We start from the raw sequence: 21,589 nt of genomic DNA, 5'->3' as shown, positions 1-21,589 counted from the left end.
GGCAGGAGGTACTCTGAATGCTTGATTTGAAATTAGAGGCTCTGTCAAGTTCAGGTGCTATCTGCATCCCGTAATAAGTCACAGGGGACACCGCACACTCAGGGCTACAAAATCAACAAGCGTCAATGTTCACCGAGGAATGAAAACTTGATAATGGAAATCTAAAAAAAATAAAAATGAATATCAGTGGACAAGTGTCTCTTGGCCCCCTTCCCATGGGCTCACCACCTGTGGGAGGGGCCGAAGGGGTCGGGTGCAATGTGAGCTGGGCGGCAGCCAAAGGTGGGGACCTTGGCGGTCTGATCCCCGGCTGCAGAAGCTGGCTCTTGGGACATGGAATGTCACCTCTCTGGCTGGAAAGGAGCCCGAGCTGGTGTGCGAGGCAGAAAGATTCCGACTAGATATAGTCGGACTAGCCTCCACACACAGTTTGGGTTCCGGTACAAGCCCTCTCGAGAGGGGCTGGACTCTCTTCCACTCTGGAGTTGCCCACGGTGAGAGGCGTCGAGCAGGTGTGGGTATACTTATTGCCCCCCGGCTGGGCGCCTGCACATTGGGGTTCACCGCGGTGAACGAGAGGGTAGCCTCCCTCCGCCTTCGGGTGGGGGGACGGGTCCTGACTGTTGTTTGTGTCTATGCACCAAACAGCAGCTCAGAGTACCCACCCTTCTTGGGGTCCCTGGAGGAAGTGCTGGAGAGCGCTCCTTCTGGGAACTCTATCGTTCTACTGGGTGACTTCAATGCTCACGTGGGCAATGACAGTGAGACCTGGAAGGGCGTGATTGGGAGGAACGGCCCCCCTGATCTGAACCCGAGCGGTGTTCTATTGTTGGACTTCTGTGCTCGACACGGATTTTCAATAATGAACACCATGTTCAAACATAAGGGTGTCCATGTGTGCACTTGGCACCAGGACACCCTAGGCCGCAGTTCGATGATCGACTTTGTAGTCGTGTCATCGGATTTGCGGCCGCATGTTTTGGACACTCGGGTGAAGAGAGGGGCGGAGCTGTCAACTGATCACCACCTGGTGGTGGGTTGGCTCCGATGGTGGGGGAAGATGCCGGTCCGACCTGGCAGACCCAAACGCTCTGTGAGGGTCTGCTGGGAACGTCTGGCAGAATCTCCTGTCAGGAAGAGCTTCAACTCCCACCTCCGGCAGAGCTTTTCCCACGTCCCGGGGGAGGCGGGGGACATTGAGTCTGAGTGGACCATGTTCCGCGCCTCCATTGTTGAGGCGGCCGACCGGAGCTGTGGCCGTAAGGTCGTTGGTGCCTGTCGTGGCGGCAATCCCCGAACCCGCTGGTGGACACCGGCGGTAAGGGATGCCGTCAAGCTGAAGAAGGAGTCCTATCGGGCCGTTTTGGCCTGCGGGACTCCGGAGGCAGCTGACAGGTACCGGATGGCCAAGCGGAACGCGGCTTCGGCGGTTGCTGAGGCAAAAACCCGGGCGTGGGAGGAGTTCGGTGAGGCCATGGAGAATGACTTTCGGACGGCTTCGAGGAAATTCTGGTCCACCATCCGGCGTCTCAGGAGGGGGAAGCAGTGCAACGTCAACACTGTTTACAGTGGGGATGGCGTGCTGCTGACCTCGACTCGGGACGTCGTGAGTCGGTGGGGAGAATACTTCGAAGACCTCCTCAATTCCACCTACACGCCTTCCATTGAGGAAGTAGGGCCTGGAGACTCTGAGGCGGATTCTCCAATCTCTGGGGTCGAAGTCACTGAGGTAGTTAAAAAACTCCTCGGTGGCAAGGCCCCGGGGGTGGATGAGATCCGCCCAGAGTTCCTAAAGGCTCTGGATGTTGTGGGGCTGTCATGGCTGACACGCCTCTACAACGTTGCGTGGACATCGGGGACAGTGCCTCTGGATTGGCAGACTGGGGTGGTGGTTCCCCTCTTTAAGAAGGGGGACCGGAGGGTGTGTTCCAATTACAGGGGAATCACACTCCTCAGCCTCCCTGGTAAGGTCTATTCAGGGGTGCTGGAGAGGAGGGTCCGTCGGGAGGTCGAACCTCGGATTCAGGAGGAGCAGTGTGGCTTTCGTCCTGGCCGTGGAACAGTGAACCAGCTCTACACCCTCGGCAGGATCCTCGAGGGTGCATGGGAGTTTGCCCAACCAGTCCACATGTGTTTTGTGGACTTGGAGAAGGCGTTCGACCGTGTCCCTCGGGAGGTTCTGTGGAGGGTGCTTCGGGAGTACGGGGTGCCGAGCCAACTGATAAGGGCGGTTCGGTCCCTGTATCACCGATGCCAGAGTCTGGTCCGCATTTCCGGCAGTAAGTCGGATTCGTTCCCAGTGAGGGTTGGACTCCGCCAAGGCTGCCCTTTGTCACCGATTCTGTTCATAATTTTTATGGACAGAATTTCTAGGCGCAGCCGAGGCGTTGAGGGGGTCCGGTTTGGGGACCTCAGCATCGCGTCTCTGCTTTTTGCAGATGACGTGGTGCTGTTGGCTTCTTCAGGCCGTGATCTCCAGCTCTCGCTGGAACGGTTCGCAGCCGAGTGCGAAGCGGTCGGGATGAGGGTCAGCACCTCCAAATCCGAGTCCATGGTCCTCGATCGGAAAAGGGTGGAATGCCCTCTCCGGATCGGGGATGAGATCCTGCCCCAAGTGGAGGAGTTCAAATATCTTGGAGTCTTGTTCACGAGTGAGGGGAGGATGGAGCGTGAGATCGACAGGCGGATCGGTGCAGCGTCGGCAGTAATGCGGACCCTGTACCGGTCCGTTGTGGTGAAGAGAGAGCTGAGCCAAAAGGCAAAGCTCTCAATTTACCGGTCGATTTACGCTCCTACCCTCACCTATGGTCACGAGCTATGGGTCGTGACCGAAAGAACGAGATCTCGGATACAAGCGGCCGAAATGAGTTTTCTCCGCAGGATGTCCGGGCTCTCCCTTAGAGATAGGGTGAGAAGCTCGGTCATCCGGGAGAGACTCGGAGTGGAGTCGCTACTCCTCCACGTTGAGAGGAGCCAGATGAGGTGGCTCGGGCATCTTATCAGGATGCCTCCTGGACGCCTCCCTGGGGAGGTGTTCCGGGCATGTCCCACCGGTAGGAGACCCCGGGGACGACCCAGGACGCGCTGGAGAGACTATGTCTCTCAGCTGGCCTGGGAACGCCTTGGGATCCCCCGGGATGAGCTGGATGAAGTGGCTGGGGAGAGGGAAGTCTGGGAGTCCCTCCTGAAGCTGTTGCCCCCGCGACCCGACCCCGGATAAGCGGAAGAAGATGGATGGATGGATGGAAGTGTCTCTTGGCAACTCAAAGCTCGGCTTCTGTCACTTGGGATTAAACAAGATTAGTTTTGCATTACCTGAGGGATCGGGTTCATTGGAACTACGATTTCCTAGCATTGACTGAACTTGCCCCTTGTCCTCCATGGACCGATTCATCTTTTGTCTAACTGAGAAAACTCAAGAGTAATAGATAGTGAGGACTATCAAATTTACAGGCTGGTGAAAAATACTCTTGATTCACAGCATGTTGCACTTTTCATCCCCAGATCTCAATTGCCAGTTGAAAAACAATCAATCTGATTCATCTCCACTTTCAAACCTGGAAATTGTCTCTTTCCTGGAATTCATCACTCTCAAAATGTGGCATTGTGGTTCCTTCTCAATTGCCGAGCGACAACAGTTGTTGTTGTCCTTGGAGCAGCTGCGTTTTCTACGAAAAGAATTAAATGATGGAATTGGAAATGTTTGTGATAGAGCCAAACACACAAATACATGGTTACAAAAAAATAAATATGTTGATTGTGCCTATTAGTATTTTGGGAAAGCCAGCAACCACATAAAATTCATCTTAACTCTATCAAGATTCATCCAGACTCCCTGGAGGAATTTGAAATTTCATTAGTTAGTGAAAGAGTCCCACCGATATAATTTAACTGACCGACAGACTGGTTAACAGAAACGGCACTGACAGACAAAGAGACTAGAAGACATCAACAATCTGCCAGGGAGCGACACGCAGACAGGACTTAAATACAAGAAATGCAACGAGAAGTAGGTGAGGGTGATTTCACTGATCATGGGCACACAGGAGGGGAGGGGCGAGCACACAGACAGAAACGATGACAAAATGTACACACAATGGACTGACCAGGGACGAGTCGTGACCCCTGTGATGAATAAATTAGTACAATTTTACAAAACTGATACTAGAATTTATACTATAAAAATAATGCTTGGTTACACCAGCAGAGAAGGGACATGGGACAATTTAATTGAGGATGCAGCTGAAGATCCAGTATATGAGGCGGAGCCCTCAGTGGGCCTACTGCCTCCGTTCTCATCAATTAGCTTTGACAACCTGATGCTAAACAGTAGGCTGCTGTTTTTGAGAAGAGAGGGGCGGTGGTGGGGTTAATATCAGTGCTCAGAAGAAGAAAATTGTGGACAAGACAGAATTAGCTGCTTGCCTAATGTGGTGGTGGTCACAGAGTTGGATGTCCATCAAAATAGATTTCTATGCACAGTTGGGTGAAACAGTTCACTGACTTCATGCAAATAATTACATTATAAGGACTAGTTGATCAAAAATATTCGAGTTAATCATTTGTGAAAGGTAAGTAAATATGAACCCATTTGCTTCACAAATGTGATTAACTTTGTTGCCCTCATCAGAATCACTCTATCATTGTAAAAATGTAAGCAGAATAATGAAATTCTTAAAAGGTTTGTGGTGGCTATGTACTGGCTCAATTTAATTTATTTAATCAAAAAAAACTAATTTCTTTGCCACAGTGTTGTTACCAGTATACCACCTGTGTTCCCCCTCTGCAATCTGTCTGGTCTGATGGAAATTCCCTTCCTGCAGTGATGCGGGGGAAATGGAAGGGCTCCAAAACTTCCGTTCCATCTCCCAGCTGGTGGGGTCTATTTGTGGCCTTGCAGGCCCTCTCTGACAGCTCAATAAATTGTACAAATGGATAGCAAATGTATTTTGTTTACAGACGCGGTGAGCGGCGATGTCTGATGCTCAGTTGCACCTGATGTAAAGGTCAGTTGCACCACAACAAAAGCAACTCGAGTGGATAGGTACCGATGGAAAATAAAATATTGTTCATCTTCCCCCACTTTCCACTCTGATTCTTGCAGTCTCAGTCAGTGTTAATTTAAAAAAAAATATATATTTTAAACATTTCCTCACGTGGCAATCCACATTAATTTCCCATTAAAGTACTTCACCCCAAATATCGCTTTCAGATACTTTATACAAAACTTGGATGTATGGGAATGTTGAGTTTGATGATATGTCCACTGCAAAAATATAATAATAATAATAACTTTCTTACATTGTTTGATTCCTGGCCCAAATTCATATAACAGGATACAAAATATCGCACAAGTCAAAGCGCACCTGAGGACAAAACCTCCACTACGCTTCCAGGAGGAAGTTCACATCTTTTAAAATAAACAGCCAGCCCTGTGGCCCACGCTTATCCATTTTCTCCCACACACACGCTCTGACATTCTCCGCTTCCAACCTCCAACTGCTCACACACTGAGAGATTTGAGAGCTTCACTCCGAGCACAGACGATGAAGCTTTGTAAAAGCATTATGTTTAAATATAAGAATTAACTCCACAAAGAAGTAGAGGTTGAGTCATCTGCTTTAAGTGCATAACATAAACGCATGGTGTCATCGTGGGTGCTGTCACGATGAGCCATCTCACACCCACCTGTCATCTGCTGTGTCATAGAGAAAATGCAAAACAAAATGTGATGGTGGGGAAATGAAGGGTGTGTTTCAAGTTTTAACTGCTGCAGTAACTAATAAAATAATTTTCATTAATCAGCACACTAACCTAAATTTACAACCTCAACCATAACATATATTTATTATTTTATTTCCCAACAGGCTATTCTGAATTGAGCGAAATTAAATTAAATGTGGGATGCCTCAAGGGTCTATTTTAAGTCCCAAACTGTTTAATTTACATGTTCCTCTTCTTTTCGGCAATCTAATCGTCTACGATGCAGAAGACACACAGAGACAATCTTAACTGTATTTTAGGTACTAAATCGAGGATGGCAATGAATTTCCTGCAGCTCAACCAGCTTTTAATAATTGGTCCTGAAGGCAAAAAGAAAGAAACTGTTACCAAACATGATTAGAATTTAAATCTTCACAATAATTAAAGAACACGGGGGTCGTTTTTGACTCTGAGCTTAATTGTACTACCATATTTATTGTCGGTACCCAAATGAAAGTATTGTAAAGACAGAATGAATCACTCTACTGCAACTTACAAGTGAAACTTTTTCCTTTTAAAGTAAATCACATGTAAAACGTGGATGAAGAATTTCACACATGCACATGCACACAAACATACACAGCTTGCGACTAGAAGAGTTTGAGCAGGCGTGTGGGAGGTGTGGGTGCTTCTTAGTATTCATCCTAGATGGCATCCTCTTCATGGCAAGATGGACTCAAGAGCATGACTTCTCCACCTCTTGTGGATCTTCACAGATCACACAAGAGGAACAAATACACTGCTACTTCAAAGTCATGTCATACGTGATTATCTAACCAAGAAGCGAGTTTTTTTTTTGGTTTCTTTCGGCCCATCGTAGTGTTGCGCGCTCCGGGAGGTGATTTGTAACATTGTGCAGAGTAGAGCATGAGACAAAAGATGCAGTTTTCCTTGTGCCACAAGAATTCTGTGCAGGATTGGCATAAATTGTTTTTAGTTGTATTGTGTTGCCATCTCTGATAATGTTTCACACCATTTTATTGTTTGTTGGTTTCAAAAGTGCTCTTCTGATTTGCTACAAATGATCATGACTTGGGTTTGATGTACTTTTTCCTCATTTATTTTTGTGCATAATGGGAATGAATCACTTCCTGTGAAACGTCCATTGAGTATTCATTCTCATTTTCATTCAGGTCAATGTCTTTCTAAATTTACATACAATGCTATTCTTGATGCAGTCAGTTTGGCATTTCGGAATGTCTGCTTTTTCAGCTGCTCTACAATTTATTAAGAAGAAAAAAACCTAGGTTCTTTATTTTTGGCTTCCTTCCAGCATCGGTGCAGTCAAGTGTCGTCGAGTTTGATCTGTTTCTCGAAACATTCACACTGGAGAAACTCACAGATCATCTGTGTTGTGCAAGAGGTGGCGGGACTCTCAGGCACAAGCTGTCGCCCGTCTTTCATCCAATTTTAAATGCCAGTCAATTCATTGATTGAGAAGAAGAGCGTACAGACAAATGAAAAGAAAAAAAAAAAACAGGAAGTGAGGGAAGAGGCCAGATTGCGTTGGATGGTGAGTCAGAGAGAAATCTGTGTTCATTAATAAATGCATACTGGTGCTTGTCAACACTTGAATAAATAAGTGGCTCTCTCTGATGAGGACATTGCTTTGTGCCTCTTATTTTAATGTGCCATGTATGAAGCTGTGCATGAGTGGGTACAAATCACGTGTCTGTATTATGGATTGGCTTTTAGCAGCTCTGCGTACACAAATGTTTTGCTATTAGTCCCAGATGGATTCTTCGCGCTCTTGGAGATTTGTGAAGCAGTCATAAGGTGTCATATTAAAGTGTGACAATTGCTCATTGTGTGCAGCTTTGCTTCCTTGTACAACTGGATAAGTCGTTCATATCCTCCAAAATAAACCATTGATAAGATCTTAAATACTATGCAATGCAAAATTGTAAATTTGTATTATTACGTATTATGTCCGGTATTAATTCATCCAAACTATGTCTCACACATATAACTGGAATCCACCATAAAAATAAAAACTGACTGACCTCCTGTCATTGAATTTCCAGAACTGAATGACCAGGATTTAGGAAGCAAAATTCATCTAACCTAGAAAAACATCTCCGTAGACGTTTGACCCTTCTGCTCTATTGGTGGCCGCCTTGTCGATAAGTTCAGGGAAGTGGACGCCCACACAGGCGTTGACAGCCTCCATCACCTCTGCTGGTAGAGACCTCATTTTGTCTTCGTGCTCCTTCAGGGCCTCCTGATTAAGCTACAGACACACAGATGGAAGAGGAAATATGGAGAGGCGCAAGGATAAATTAATTTATCAACAATATCACATTAATCGTAACGGGAATGATTGGGAGTGGGGGACGGTCACTGTTGAGTGTGTAAAAAAGGGAATGAGGAGAACCGCTTTGATCTCGGATGATTGGCTGGGACCACTCCCACAGTGGTGCAGCCCACCCTCTCTCAGATCCACCGCTTTGCAATATTACAAACACGGGGTCTAATCCACCTGCTCGCCTAGATACACCACACCAGATGGCACGCAGGATTTACACTGTTTACGAAAACAGAGCCCTCAGAGTGACACCACTTGAGCTGGAGGACTTTGACATTAGCCAGCAAGCAGACTGGCATCTCTCTAACTAGTTGCCATTTTTACATTTTGTCTGCAGCGGGAATCAAAACGATGGCCCTGTCAACTCCAAAATCTTTACACAATAGGTACCACTGCCCATGTGTTAATAAAATAAAATAAAATAAAATAAAATAAAATAAAATAAAAGTCCTGGTGTGAAGTTCTTTCTCTCTGGCCTTTGCACTGTCATCTATCCAGCATGACATTATACATTTTTCTATTTGTCATGCCAAAATTAAAAACAAAACTCCGACATCATTTACAGCAAACCAAATGCATCATAGAGCAGCACTCTGACTGGTCGCGATTGTTATCGATAAAAAATATACATTTTAGATGTGATGCAATCAATTTCAGATGTCTGTGATTTTATGAAAGAAAATGGACAAATACAAGGAGCTGATACAGACGGCAACATGAGCTTGAGCTGTGCAAAGGTTACAAAATCAGGTCCTCTTGTACCTGATTAGTGAAAGCCTTGATCTCCTCCAGTGTGGCTGTTTGTTTCAACATCAAAGTCTCTTGCTGCATGCTGTACTCACAAGACTGTAACACAACATGACCAAAACATGATCAGTAAGTGGCCTCCTGATGTCTGCAGTCTATCAGTTAGCTGTGTGTGTGTGTGTGTTTCTGGAAAGAAATGCACCCTTGGGATGAAACCTGAGCATGAGGATCAATACATTTAAATCATAGCAGGTCATGCTTCCCCGTGTTATTTACGCAGGGCTAATTGCACACAGCTCGTCAATACTCTCCTGATTAACCATCTTATTGTGCTATAAAGAGTCGATGTAATTAATGAGCTGACGCTGATTCAATGGGACAAAATGAGCTGCTCTGCGACCTTAATGAGTAGAGGCGAGGATGCTTGGAGTGGACGTGTAAAGCACTGAGTTCAGTTGAACCCAAATGTCTGAATCTTGATGAGCCATCAGAGGAGAGCCATGAGGGCTGAGTCATAGGCCACACGAGTATTAGACATCTTCCAGTAAACAGCCTCTGAGTAATGGACCGGCCGGGTGTACACTCAAAAGTGCGTATGCACTGTGCTTGTACGGGTAAACAACACGTTGGAGCACGTTTACAGATGTGTGTGAGGACGACATTGAGTGATTTTTTTTTTTTTTTTCTTCTTCAAATCACAAGCCCATCTGCCTTGTTGTTACCATAGTTACTATTATTTGTGTTGGATGAAGATAACTGAGCTGTCACATTAATGCTTCAGACACACTCTCATGTCCATGAGGCATAAAGTCTGATGCTTATTTCTTTTAAAGGCGGAATGTTGAATAGATAGAATTTGCATTATTTAGCCAAAAGGCATTGTGGTTTGCGTACATATGTAGCATAAAATAAAATGTGATGTGGACGTACCCTTCCACATAATAATGGTAACCCTCTATATTGAATGTCTACATGATTTAATGTATACATGATTGTCAATATAGTCAAATAAATAAGATTTTATTTGTAGTGTATTTGGTATTTTCTGCAATTAAAAAGCCACAAGTCAACAAAGTAATGTCAAAATGTACATAGTGAATAAAAATTCCTCATGTTGAAAGTCACTTTGTAGTAGAACATTGCATTTAGAGGTTTTTTTTTTGTTTTTTTTTAATAAAATAGGTAACGGGTGTGATAAATATAAAAATTTACTGTATTTTTCTGAAGTTAGATTTGAGCTAAAATATCCCTTATTTTAAAGATCCACTTTCTGCAAATGCAGTCCACATTTTGAAGAATTGCCTGCAGTATGAGAGACTTTACACATGCAACTGAGGATGTTTTATTTTGAAAGTGAATTCTATTTTAAATAAGACTTACCACATATTCAGATACGTCAAGCTCATCCAGCAGTTCTCGGCTTATTGCTTTTTTCAGCCTGAGAAGACAATTATTGTTCCATCTTTAAATGTCCTTTTTAATGCCAAATTATTTCTATTTTTATCTAGCGGTGATTAGTTCTTGGAATAAAAAGGTTAAAAAATACTCACTTGGATTTCTGTGAGGAAGATTTGAGCTTCTTCTTGCACTCTTTGATTTCACTGCAAAGAAACCGACGAGAAAAAGGATTACTGTCTGATTATGTTTGCTTGAATGAAAAACGACCCTATAAACAACCTTCAGCCTTGAAACCACCGCCTCACGGCTGTGTGTTGGTGACATGACCTTTTCTTTGGAGTGAAAGAAGCGCTTCAGTATGTCGTTATAGTGTCAAGGCGGAGAGCTAAAAAAGCGCAGCTGAAAACTGCTGTTTAAACACCCTCTCGATAATAGTTATTCCGCGATAACCATATGCCAGATGGGGACATGGGACACACAAGGACACAAATACACACACACGGACACACAAGCACGACGCTGGCGGAAGCAGATTCAAGGAACCACACGGTGATTCATTCATTGTTCCAGGTTTTCTCATTACGAGATGTCAGGTGGTTCACCTCACGTCACCTCCACCTCACATATTAGCAGCACGGGGAGTCTATAATCCCAACACACAGATTAAATAAACTCAGCAGGTCCCAAATGTATTTTAGGTGAGGAGGCACCTTTCCAAGGTCTTCAGTTCAATGCTGTGTTTCTCATTGGCCATCTCCATCAGTTTAGCCAGTCTCTGTCACATCACAAGGAAGTGACATCATCATGTCAGCAAAGACGATTGCAGATTATTGATTTTACACTTATTTGTTGTAGATTTAACAAACCTCTGTGGCACACTGCTCTTTCTTCTTCCTCAGCTGGTCACATTGTTCCGTCCATAGAGCGTGCAACTCAGCCTGCAGCTTTTGCTTGTGCTCCTGCACTGTTTTGGGACTGCAGCTTGACGTGCTTGCTTCGATCTGGGTTATGCTGCACAAGGGGAGGAGAATTTAGCACATCTCTCTGCATCCACTAATAATTTACTTGAGCTAGAACTGAAAATATTGGGCACTCATTTCCATACAATACCATTAATTAATTAATGTACTCTTAGCAAATGTGTTGTTTGGGGAAATGTGTTATTGGTTGAAAATCTCACCTATTCGCTGTTTTTGTGCTCAAGCTAGTTTTGTCTAATTTAAAAATATTTGGCGCCATCTTTGGTTCGAGCAACTATGTTAAAGGGAGGCGAGGAGCTTCATTTAGTCAGGCCATAGCCGTGTCTAATAATAAAATTCAGTGTTTAACCAGCCTTTTGTGGCATTTATATGTAGGCAATTATAAACCTTTTTGGCAGGTTTCAATTACATGTCGATTTTGATTATTCGCGGCAGGGCTTGGTCAACGAATAGCGAGGGAAAATTGTTGTTCCAGAGACAAGAAAAATACTCTCAAATTCCAAAGCAAGTGATAATTGACCTGAATGGCCTTTAAGAAATGCAAAAAAAAAAAATCTCCTTACTCTTTTTTCTTCAGCAAGGCCTTCTTCTTCCAGTCCTTGAAAGCATCTGAATATTTCTGGTTCAAAAGTTCTGTTTTTCTTTGATACTTCTTTTCCACTTCTTTTGTCTCTTTCTCCTGACGCTTGATGACCTTCAGGTAGCTCTTGTGCCGTGTCAGTTCTGCAGTTGTCACGGTTGATGTTACTACAGCAAAAACAGACCTCGCTTTTATTGTCGGCAGAGGCCACAATGGTTTTAGAATAAATTAACACATCATTTCGGCTGTATTATTCTGTGTTTACTTCACTTGCATTGCCAGCACTTACCTTCATTACATGCTGCAGATGATTTATCTGACACTGCACATTCCGGTGATGCAGTTAATGGACCGGGCTCTCCTTGAACCACCTCCTCGACTAGTTCATCATTTGAAATTCGCTCCGAGTCTATAGAGTCACTGCTTGACTCTTCTATGTCTTTGGTGCTCGTCTCAGGCTGTATGACATCCTCCTCGGGGACAAGCTCTTCAGACGTGGAACTTCCTGGTTCAGCATCCGGAGGAAGGTCTTCAAGTTGTGGAGTGCCTGGTGTGCTCTCTTCTTCAGCGTCATCTTCGCTATCTTCAGGTGAAGCATCATGGGGTGGTGAGTCACTCACCTCAAGTCTGGGTGGATTTGGTACAAGGGGCACCTCCACTGAGAGGCAAAGGAGTGATCAGACATATTTTTAAAAAAATAAATGAAAATATTCACTTTCTTAAAAGCGTTACCTGTTGGTTCCTTTGCTTTTGTCACTTCAGTTTGGGGCACAAAAGGCAGCTCATAAGGGGAAATGTAGTCTGAGGACGACTGCATGGGCACAAAAAAGTATTGTCAAAGACGTTCACAGTTTATGAGTGGGGAAAACATCCATTCATTTTGATGTTATATAAATCACAGGTGGGAAACTCAAGGCACGAGGGCCTTTATGTGGCCCGCAAATTCAAATTGTGGGACTCAACTTCATGTTTCCAGCAAATTATCTTCACTTAACAACACTGGGATATTGCAAGCATTTGTTGTATGTAAATAATTAAACAAAATGATCATTTAAACAAAACAAAAAAAATCAATAAATTGCACAGTATACAGCAAATTCAAGCAATATTGCTTTTTTTGCTATGCCAGGATTTGGTGATCATTTTAGATTGCACATAAAAATTTAAAACAATGAATGTTAGAAACTTTATTATCTCAAATGTTGACTATTTAGGCACCTCTTTCGGGGTCCGTGTCGTCTTCTCTGTGCCCTTTGTTGGGTTGAATAAGGCATCTGTAAAATCTGAGAAATAAACATGGTTGTTTTTCTGTGGAAGAAAAGCTCCTAACCCCATCTGTCACCGCAATTAAATACATTTCAAAGCAAAAGAGAAATAAATCCACCTGCAAAAGCAGCAGGGATGTAGTCCTTGACCTCAATGTACACAAAAAGTGCAGGTAGGATGAGCGGCATGTTGCTTTCACTGCGCAGGCAAATGTGATGGAAACCTGCAGGCATAAATCTCAGTGAAAAGGCAACACCAAGGTGGCAAAAAATCCAGTGGCCTTGAATGCCCCGCTTCTCTTTTGTGTGAAAACAAATTAACATGCAGATTAATATGTGATTTTTTTTGGGGGTGACTGACCTGACTGAATGGCATCAAGGGGAATGATTCTATGTCCGAGGAATTTGCCATTTTCCTCATGGACTGCCATTCTGAGTGAAGCCATTTCTGGGAGGAGAATCTGTCAACAATAATATCGGATATTTGAAATGTACACGTCTCGTATTTTTGTTAGGTGAAATGATGCACACACCTTGTCAAACACAAAAGGCTCCTCATTCCACACTGGGTTAATAGAGTTGGGTGTGGTGGACCACTTGGTGCGATATTTCTTCTTGGGGTCTCCTGGCAGCCCAATGATCTCCACCTCCACTCCAGTTTTTACACTCTTGTCAGACAGAAACTGTCCAGAAAAGATCTGGGAAGGAGTTATGACTTTATTTTTTATATAGCAGATAAATGCTCGGACTGCATTAAAATGCAGTTTGACACTAGGTAGATGTTAGGACTGTCATTTTTAAATGTTTTTTTTAAATGTTAGCTCAGTGGCCTAGTAGTAGAGTGTCCGCCCTGAGACTGGAAGGTTGTGGGTTCAAACCCCGGCCGGGTCATACCAAAGACTATAAAAATGGGACCCATTGCCTCCCTGCTTGGCACTCAGCATTAAGGGTTGGAATTGGGGGGTTAGATCACCAAATGATTCCCGAGCGCGGCACCGCTGCTGCTCACTGCTCCCCTCTCCCCCAGGGGATGGATCAAAATCACATGGGGATGGGTTAAATGCAGAGGACAAATTTCACCACACCCAGATGTATGTGTGACGATGATCATTGGGACTTGGGACTTAGAATTATTCTATCAATGATTCCATCGATTAATCTGATAAAATTAAAACACTGACTCCACTCGAAGACAGTGGAACCTGCCTTAATGGTCAATGTGATTGCAACAACTGTGTCAATCCTGTCGCAGAACGGGTCAAACTGCTTGTCATTGCGCCGCAGCACATCGTGCTTGAGCAGGTAGCCCGTCCTTCCATTGAATTCGAACAGAGCCATGTTCAGCTGCATGGGGAAGTCTGGAAAGACACACAGAGCCTCTTTAGGCATGGAGCTCCTCGGCACGTGGAGCTGAGCTGTTTGGCAAGTGGAGCACATGCGAGTGTTGAGAAGGTGCAACACTGACCTGCTGTGGAGGAAGACAAGAAATTCTGACAGCAAAACTGGGATAATAATAATAAATAATAATAATGATCATTATTTATTATTATTATGTATTATTTATTCATTTTTTTAAAATGTATGTATTTATTTATTTATTTCACCCGGATGCCTGTGGCTTTTTCTTACCCATTGTCTGATAGTTGAGCGCCACCATCTGGCAGCCCGCGTTCCAAAAGGGCTGGGGGTTGAAATTGGATGAGTCCATTCTTGTTCCTTTAGGGTAAATCCTGCTCATCTGCCTTTTATTATATCTGACAGTGATGAGTGTTAAAGAGTAATGGAATTCATTACATATTCATTTTGTGTGTTTTAATATTAAAGCTTACCATATTTTGTGCTACAGTGCATCTTATGCAACATGAAAAGATACTCAACAAAGTCGACGGCAGTCTTGGCAATCATAGCTTCCCCTTTGGTCTCCACAAAAGATGAGATGACATAACTCTTGTTCTTATCTGGGAAAAAAATGGTGAGCAAAATATTATTACACAAAATATTCTTAACAGTTAATAATACGCAAAACATATCCCAGAATCTGTTTGTGTTCAAGAAGGGAATATTTACTTTTGGCATTGTCGAAAGAGATGAATTTGTTCGGCTGGATGTAATTGACCAACGATGACATGGCCTCGTATGCTGTGACTTCCTGTCCAGCTGTGCCCTACGACACATTGACAGGAAATCCAATTGATATTTTCCGACAGGACGAGGGTGATACATTTCCAGATTCTCTACCTCATCACAGGTCTTCATTTTTTCTTCATCCTGTTCCTCTGTGTCCTCTTGTTCCTCATCTTCCACAGCCATATCCCCATCTAATCAAGCATCGTAAAAAACAAGTTGCGCAAGCCAATTTGTGGAAACAGGTTTGAGTGATTTTGCGGGATCAATCTTGTTCACCCTGACTCTCCAGATTGGTCGATTTGATTGGATCTTCGGAAAGTAGGTCAGTGTTACGTGGTGGTGAAGCAACAGTTGTCATCTGGTCATTGATGGTTGTGCTGCTCTTCTTGGTTGTCTGGTTTGTGCTTTTATGGATTCCCTTCTTGTTTTTGATTAAGATCTTGCCCATGAGCTCGGTCGGGCTTGGAATCTGCTGTCCTGGCTTCAGCTTAACATTTGATACAAAAGAGTAAGGACAAGATACAAGTGGAATTCGATATCGGTGGCTCACACAGAAAATCTTCGAGAATGGTTTTGGTATTGAGTACTTTTGGGGGATGAGGCCAAGGCAGCAAATACATGGCCTGCCGCCGGGCACATGATGTACAACTAATGCACTGCCATAAAAAATGTTGAACTGATATACAACTGCTGTGGTGCAGCATTAGAGCACTTACAGGGTATTTGTCCAGAGGCTCTGTTAGCAGGGCATTACCAAATATGGTTTTGCAGTAGTTGGCCATCTTCTCCTGCTGCTTCACTCTAGAACCAAGCACAAAAAGTATGTGCCACATTCACTTATTTATTTTCCATGCTGGATAAAAAGACTATAAGAGTCATTTAAAAGAATTACGAAGCACGAGTTCATGGAAGTACTCTTACGAGTCGACATGGTTTTCGAAGGAAAGGATAATGGGATACTGGGAAGTCTTGAAAGCACTCTCAGCAATGGCCTCAATCACATCCTGTAAAAGCATCACAAAATGTTTGGGCCTTTTTAATTTTAATTTTAGCTAGGTTATATAGAGCAGGCTTGAAATCTCAACACAGTACATTAAATGTATGATGAGAGCTCCTCGATATTATTCAGTTGGAAAGCAAACATTAGTATAACTCTGTCTAAACTGTTGGGCCTGAGAAGCTGCTGCTGCTGCCCTTAAATGGAAGTGTTGATTCTGGGATCATGATGGGGGGTGCCTTCCTGTATGGTTTTTTTTTTGTGTGTTGCAGTGGCACAGCTCTCCTTGTTGCATATCCACTGGCCTGCATTTGTGAAATTACTAACATCGAGTCTAACCTGCCTCCTCAAAATGAGCCATGAGTGTCTATGGTCCCATAATCAGTTAAAAAAAAAAATCCATATCATTCATTTGGGGATATATTTTGTTGTATGCATGGGAGTACCTTGAAAAGGATTTCGGTGGTCATGGTGAAGCCATGTGTAATGATGGGCTCTTCCTCAGGAGGTTTCCCCTTCCAGCAGTCAAGTTCCAGACAACGGCAACCGGACAAAAGACACTGCCGGTACATCTCCGGGGAGGACACGCCGGAAAACTGACCAGCTGTGGAAGTGTGGTGATGAGAATTAAATCTATGTTAAGGTCTGATTTTTTTTATTGTTTTTGTTTTTAAATGAATAATATACGTGACCTGTCAGGTACGTGTTATGGGAGGACTTGATGAAGTAATGGGGTAGGGGCTGGGTCATGTCCTGACATTTTGCCAGCCTGTCCTGCATGACCACTGAAGTCTCAGGACCCACCAGGAAGGACAAGAGAGCTTCCGGGGTAATGAGACCTACAAGAAGGACCATACAGTAGTAGATGGAAAATACACTGAAGCAGAATGTGCCGTGAAGAAGCTCACCTCTGTTACAGTTTGTGGTGCAGGGTTCATATTTGAGCATCAAAGCTTTTATCTGGTCCTGCCGTAGCCGTGGAAACAGTTCCTCATTGAGCCGGGAGTCTCTCTGCTTTTCGTTGAGAAACTTGGCAAAGTTCTCCTTGGTCATGGTGGGTTTATTGGAACTGGAGGGAAAATATTGCACATGTTCTACATCATTCAGCCATGTAAACCTTTCTGCTATTTCATCACACAAGGATAAGCATGCTTGAATTGAAAGCTCAACCATGAGTGAGTTGGTGGCCTCTCAAACCAGGTTTTATAACTACCCACTATTCTCTATACCATTAATCCCATAGTTTGTTTTACTTTTCCCTGCACTCCTCCTGCCTTCACTTGGGTCCAGCCAACATTCCCTTAAAACACGTGTCAAACTCAAGGGCCGGGGGCCAGATTGGGCCCGCCACATCATTTTATGTGGCCCGCGAAGACAAATTGTGCATCAAATTTGTGTGTCATTACTAGAATTGCAAATTGTCTTCACTTTTAATATCTTCTTTTAAAATATTTGACCAGTTTTTACTCGTCTGATTTGAAAACGAGTTATTTGTCAGTTTATTTTGTAGCTTTTACTGTATATAATATGAGGTGCTCATACATTTATTTGGGTTGACAGTCATAATGGCCCTCCGAAAGAAACTATGGCTACAATGCGGCCTGCGAAAAAAATTAGTTTGACACCCCTGCCTTAAAACATAACCATGACAAAAATGATTTTGGGCTAACTCACTAAGTAGTGAAGATTTCATAGATTTCAGGGCGAGGACAGAGATTTGCCAAGAAGGTCTTGAAAGCTGATTCAGTGAAGACATCGGGCTTCATACTGTCAAACTGTAATGTACGATATTCCCATTAGTAAAGTCTCGATAGCGATCATGGATGTCAAATTTAGAAAGTTGTAAAATTGCAACCTTTCCTTTGGGGAGGTGGGCTGATGCCAGTGCATTTTCCACTCTCTTCTTATCAGCAGGGAATATCTTGTAAATACTGATAAATACACACAATATTGACACAATGATGCATTGTAGACCAATGTTATGAAACTCATAATCCCCAAACACTTCAAATGTGTGATTAGCCTACTTCTTCACTGGGATCTTGCCATCTTTGTTGGTTTGGAGACAAATCTGAACATAGCTGAAGTATTAGACAAGAAAACAAGTTAAAACCAAATTCACTGAAAAGCTCACACAAGATTTCCACTCACATTTTGTCCAAGAAGACTTGTCTGCAGGCATTATTTCTTGCAGCGTTGTAGGCAATGGCAAGAATGTCATTCGCCCAATTCTAGTGTATACATTTAATCAGAACGTTATCTGAGTTTGCAATGTTTACGAGAAACAATCACATCATGTGAAGTGACAGAAAGCCGCCACAAGGGGGCAATAGCATAATAGGAAGCTACTAAATGAGATTAGTACATGTGGAGATTTGAACAAATAGCAATTGTGATTTCATTACTGTTGATAAAAGCCGGATATTGTATTCATAAACTCTAATAAAGACCACAAACAGAGAGAAAGACGCTTCATTGTTGTCACCGCGATGGATCAGCGAGAAGCCAGCATTGTAAACATCTGCAGGAAGCAGACAGTGCCAATAAAACAGTCTGCGCTTTATTACCTGTGTCACTTTTTCCTTAGAGGCAAAGAAGTTATGGTAGTTCAAGTTGACGGTGTCAAGACCAGAAACAACAGTCAGCGTTTTGGCCAAGTGGTTACTGTCTGGGAAATCGAGGTTAAACACATTGCGCACCTTTGGATGCTGTAAAAGTAGACAGTAAAAGGCTTTCAATAAAATATGCCAAAGATTAAGGTACTTGTCATATTTTGTAGGAGAAGCACTTTTTTTTCTCAGTGTAAAAAGCACTGATCTGCAGTTAAATATTCAATTTGGGAGATGACTAAAACTTTCAGGATTGCAGCTCTAAAATATCAGCTTGGTCATCATGTGTGATGCTACATCAGATTAACTCAGTGATGAGCGGTCAGGGCCGGAAAAATAGGGTAAGGAAGCACCGACAATCGCAGGGGTGTCCTTTCCTCGGGGGGCCGCATTCCGACATGTTTTAAAATCCTCCCTCGTTAAACACACCTGATTTAAATGACTTATGACTTCATCAACATTAAGATGGTTACTTTGACCAATAAGAGCCCTTGATGACATCAGCATTTTCCATCCTCTGATTGGTTGCTCAAAGCAAAACATGTTAGGGTGAGCCCTCGCTACTTTGCGTTTCGTTTATCGCGGCTTCACTACATCGCGGATTTTTTTTCTAAAAAAACATTTTAAAGTCAAAATAAAACTTGTAAATTGAGGAAACGTGTGTCTAACCTTCAGGACAATGTAGTATTGCTCCAAATGTTCATTTACATTCCTTTAGAAGTCCGTTTTCGCGTGTTAACACGATCGCGAATTAGCATCTTTCTGCTAACTCGTTAGCCTGCCCAGTACTTCTTGTTGGTGACCGTACTTCGCGGATTTCATTTATCGCGGGTGGTTTTTGGAACCAATTATCCGCGATAAATGAGGGATTACTGTATTTCTTTTTACATTTATATGAATTTAAAATGCACATGATTCATGAAGTCAACTTGCCTTGAGTCTGACTCGCCGAGTATCTATGGAAAGGATGACTCAGCGTGAGCTGTGTGTTTATGTTGATTTGTGCGCACCTGTTATCATGTGGCCATTGCCATATTTGCAATGCAAATATGTTTCTCATACTAATGGTGCTTGAGAGATTTGTTTGCATACCTGCAGATATTCTTACAAGGTGAATTCAGTTGGTGAATTTTACAGTCAATAATACTTACTTTTGGAAGTTTTGCATATTTTCCTGTTCTAGTATCTCTGATGGTAGCAACATCCAAGAATGTTGTCTCCTAGAAACAAGAAGCAGACAGTCATCTGCATTATGGAATTCAGGACGTAGGCGCGAGTCCAAATATGGCACAAGACTGGATAAAAAAATGTTTTTGACTTTGATTAGCAAACAATAACTCATTATTTTGTGTGCACTGTGCATAGTTGCTCCTTTAAAATTGAATTCTACTTCTCTTTTACACAAATCAGTGCCAATATGGCAGAGCTCCGAGACACGAAAAAGCCAGGTCTATGTTTGATGTCGACTTCAGTCGATTTTACCCGATATATGATGTGTTGTAAAACAAAAGTTGCCTCATTCTGAGAAGTAGCAAGAACATGAAAGATGTTGGGCTGCAAAGTGCAGCAGCAGGTTGACGGGCTCTGAATCAGCACCAATCAATAGCCTCCACAAACAGCAGGCCACAGCAAGATCCTATGCAGCTCTCAGCTTTCTCACAGGTCTCATGGATCCAGAACCACTTTCACATATTGCGTGTTAAACATTCGCCTGATGGCCCAAAACAGAGCACAGGGCTCAGCATGTGCATTGGCATGGACTGTTGGTGTCACCTTGCTTTGGTTGGTCCAGTACAGGTAAAAACCTCTTGTATCCATCTTCATGGTGACAGGAACAGTCTTGCTGGAGTCCTTAAAGGAGACATATTTTTAATAAAATAAAATCACAATATTAAACAGCTAATTTTAGCCCTTTGGGTCCCATATTTGGTCATGTAGTTGAAACAGGAAGTATCCTAGAATCTAAGAATAATGTTTGTACAAGCACATAAAAAGTAATATATTAATTCATCCAAAAATGTGCACCATTGATAGGCAAATTTGGAAAGTTGTAAATAGTTTAAATATACTGAATAAGAAAATTTGTTATCACATCACCTGGATTATTCTTCTAAATATATAGCTAATTTAAAAGTGTGATAAGAAGTTGTTAAAAGAAGTTCAACACAAAAGTGCAATTGTCTTTAAATATTTACTCACCTCCGACCACTTGGTAAATCTTTCTCCTTTAACCATATAATCTTTGATCACTGGGGGATCCAGAAAGTACCTTTTCTTATTCATTGCCTTCTTTTAGTGACTTTGTAGTCCACTGTTGTTTAAGACTATAATGTACTATATGTTTACTCTGCATAAACACTTTACTCCTCTCTGCTGACTCACTCACTTGGAAAGAAGTCGTGAAGTGAAGCGTAGTCGTCGCCGGACACGGAGAACCCACACAAGGACGCGCCCAAAGGAATATGAATTGCAAATGAAGTCAGCATAACTCGACACTTGATGTCCCGTACACTTCATGCTGGAGCCCAGTACTTTCTTGTCATGGTCATACTTCTGAGATTTTGCACCTTTAATGTAGCTCAGTATGGTGGCCAACCAGTCTCCATTTGGTTGAGTTCTACATCATTTTATCCTATAAGCAGAAAAATAGAGATATTATTAAAATCATAATCAAAAATTGTCTTTACTGATATGTTCTATGTACTAGTCTAAACAGTGCATTCTGATTAAACTTGTTTGAATGATATGAATTGAGCAGAAAAACTCCATGTCAGGGGGCTGCCATTTTGCCTTGTACTGCCACTGGGGGTCACGGACA

General features: G+C 43.0%; 1 protein-coding gene across 3 annotated transcripts; it reads right to left on the bottom strand.

Moving 5' to 3' along the window:
• Positions 1 to 6,160: 6,160 nt before the first annotated feature.
• plcb2 (phospholipase C, beta 2) lies at positions 6,161 to 21,397 on the bottom strand. 3 transcript variants are annotated; one of them, XM_068653009.1, is made up of 32 exons: positions 21,158 to 21,397; positions 20,545 to 20,622; positions 19,923 to 19,991; positions 18,730 to 18,870; positions 18,314 to 18,393; positions 18,190 to 18,243; positions 18,018 to 18,093; positions 17,837 to 17,937; positions 17,071 to 17,231; positions 16,855 to 17,001; positions 16,609 to 16,766; positions 16,087 to 16,169; positions 15,882 to 15,966; positions 15,442 to 15,652; positions 15,277 to 15,356; positions 15,106 to 15,202; positions 14,912 to 14,996; positions 14,668 to 14,792; positions 14,245 to 14,396; positions 13,572 to 13,736; positions 13,400 to 13,499; positions 13,158 to 13,262; positions 12,992 to 13,056; positions 12,506 to 12,584; positions 12,063 to 12,431; positions 11,757 to 11,961; positions 11,080 to 11,224; positions 10,924 to 10,988; positions 10,366 to 10,416; positions 10,196 to 10,253; positions 8,831 to 8,914; positions 6,161 to 7,993 (listed from the first exon to the last, which is right to left on the bottom strand). In XM_068653009.1, exons 2-32 carry the CDS (start codon positions 20,593 to 20,595, stop codon positions 7,823 to 7,825), a joined length of 3,618 nt encoding a protein of 1,205 aa, XP_068509110.1. In that variant the 5' UTR covers positions 20,596 to 20,622; positions 21,158 to 21,397; the 3' UTR covers positions 6,161 to 7,822. The 3 variants fall into 3 exon arrangements, with proteins under 3 accessions (XP_068509110.1, XP_049596970.1, XP_049596971.1); XM_049741013.1 differs by having other exon boundaries at positions 11,757 to 11,940; positions 21,158 to 21,395; XM_049741014.2 differs by having other exon boundaries at positions 20,971 to 21,158.
• Between the last annotated feature and the right edge of the window lie 192 nt (positions 21,398 to 21,589).

This window comes from Syngnathus scovelli, chromosome 14 (genome assembly GCF_024217435.2).
Source record: "Syngnathus scovelli strain Florida chromosome 14, RoL_Ssco_1.2, whole genome shotgun sequence".
Taxonomy (NCBI): domain Eukaryota; kingdom Metazoa; phylum Chordata; class Actinopteri; order Syngnathiformes; family Syngnathidae; genus Syngnathus; species Syngnathus scovelli.
This window is presented reverse-complemented; position numbering and strand designations above follow the sequence as displayed.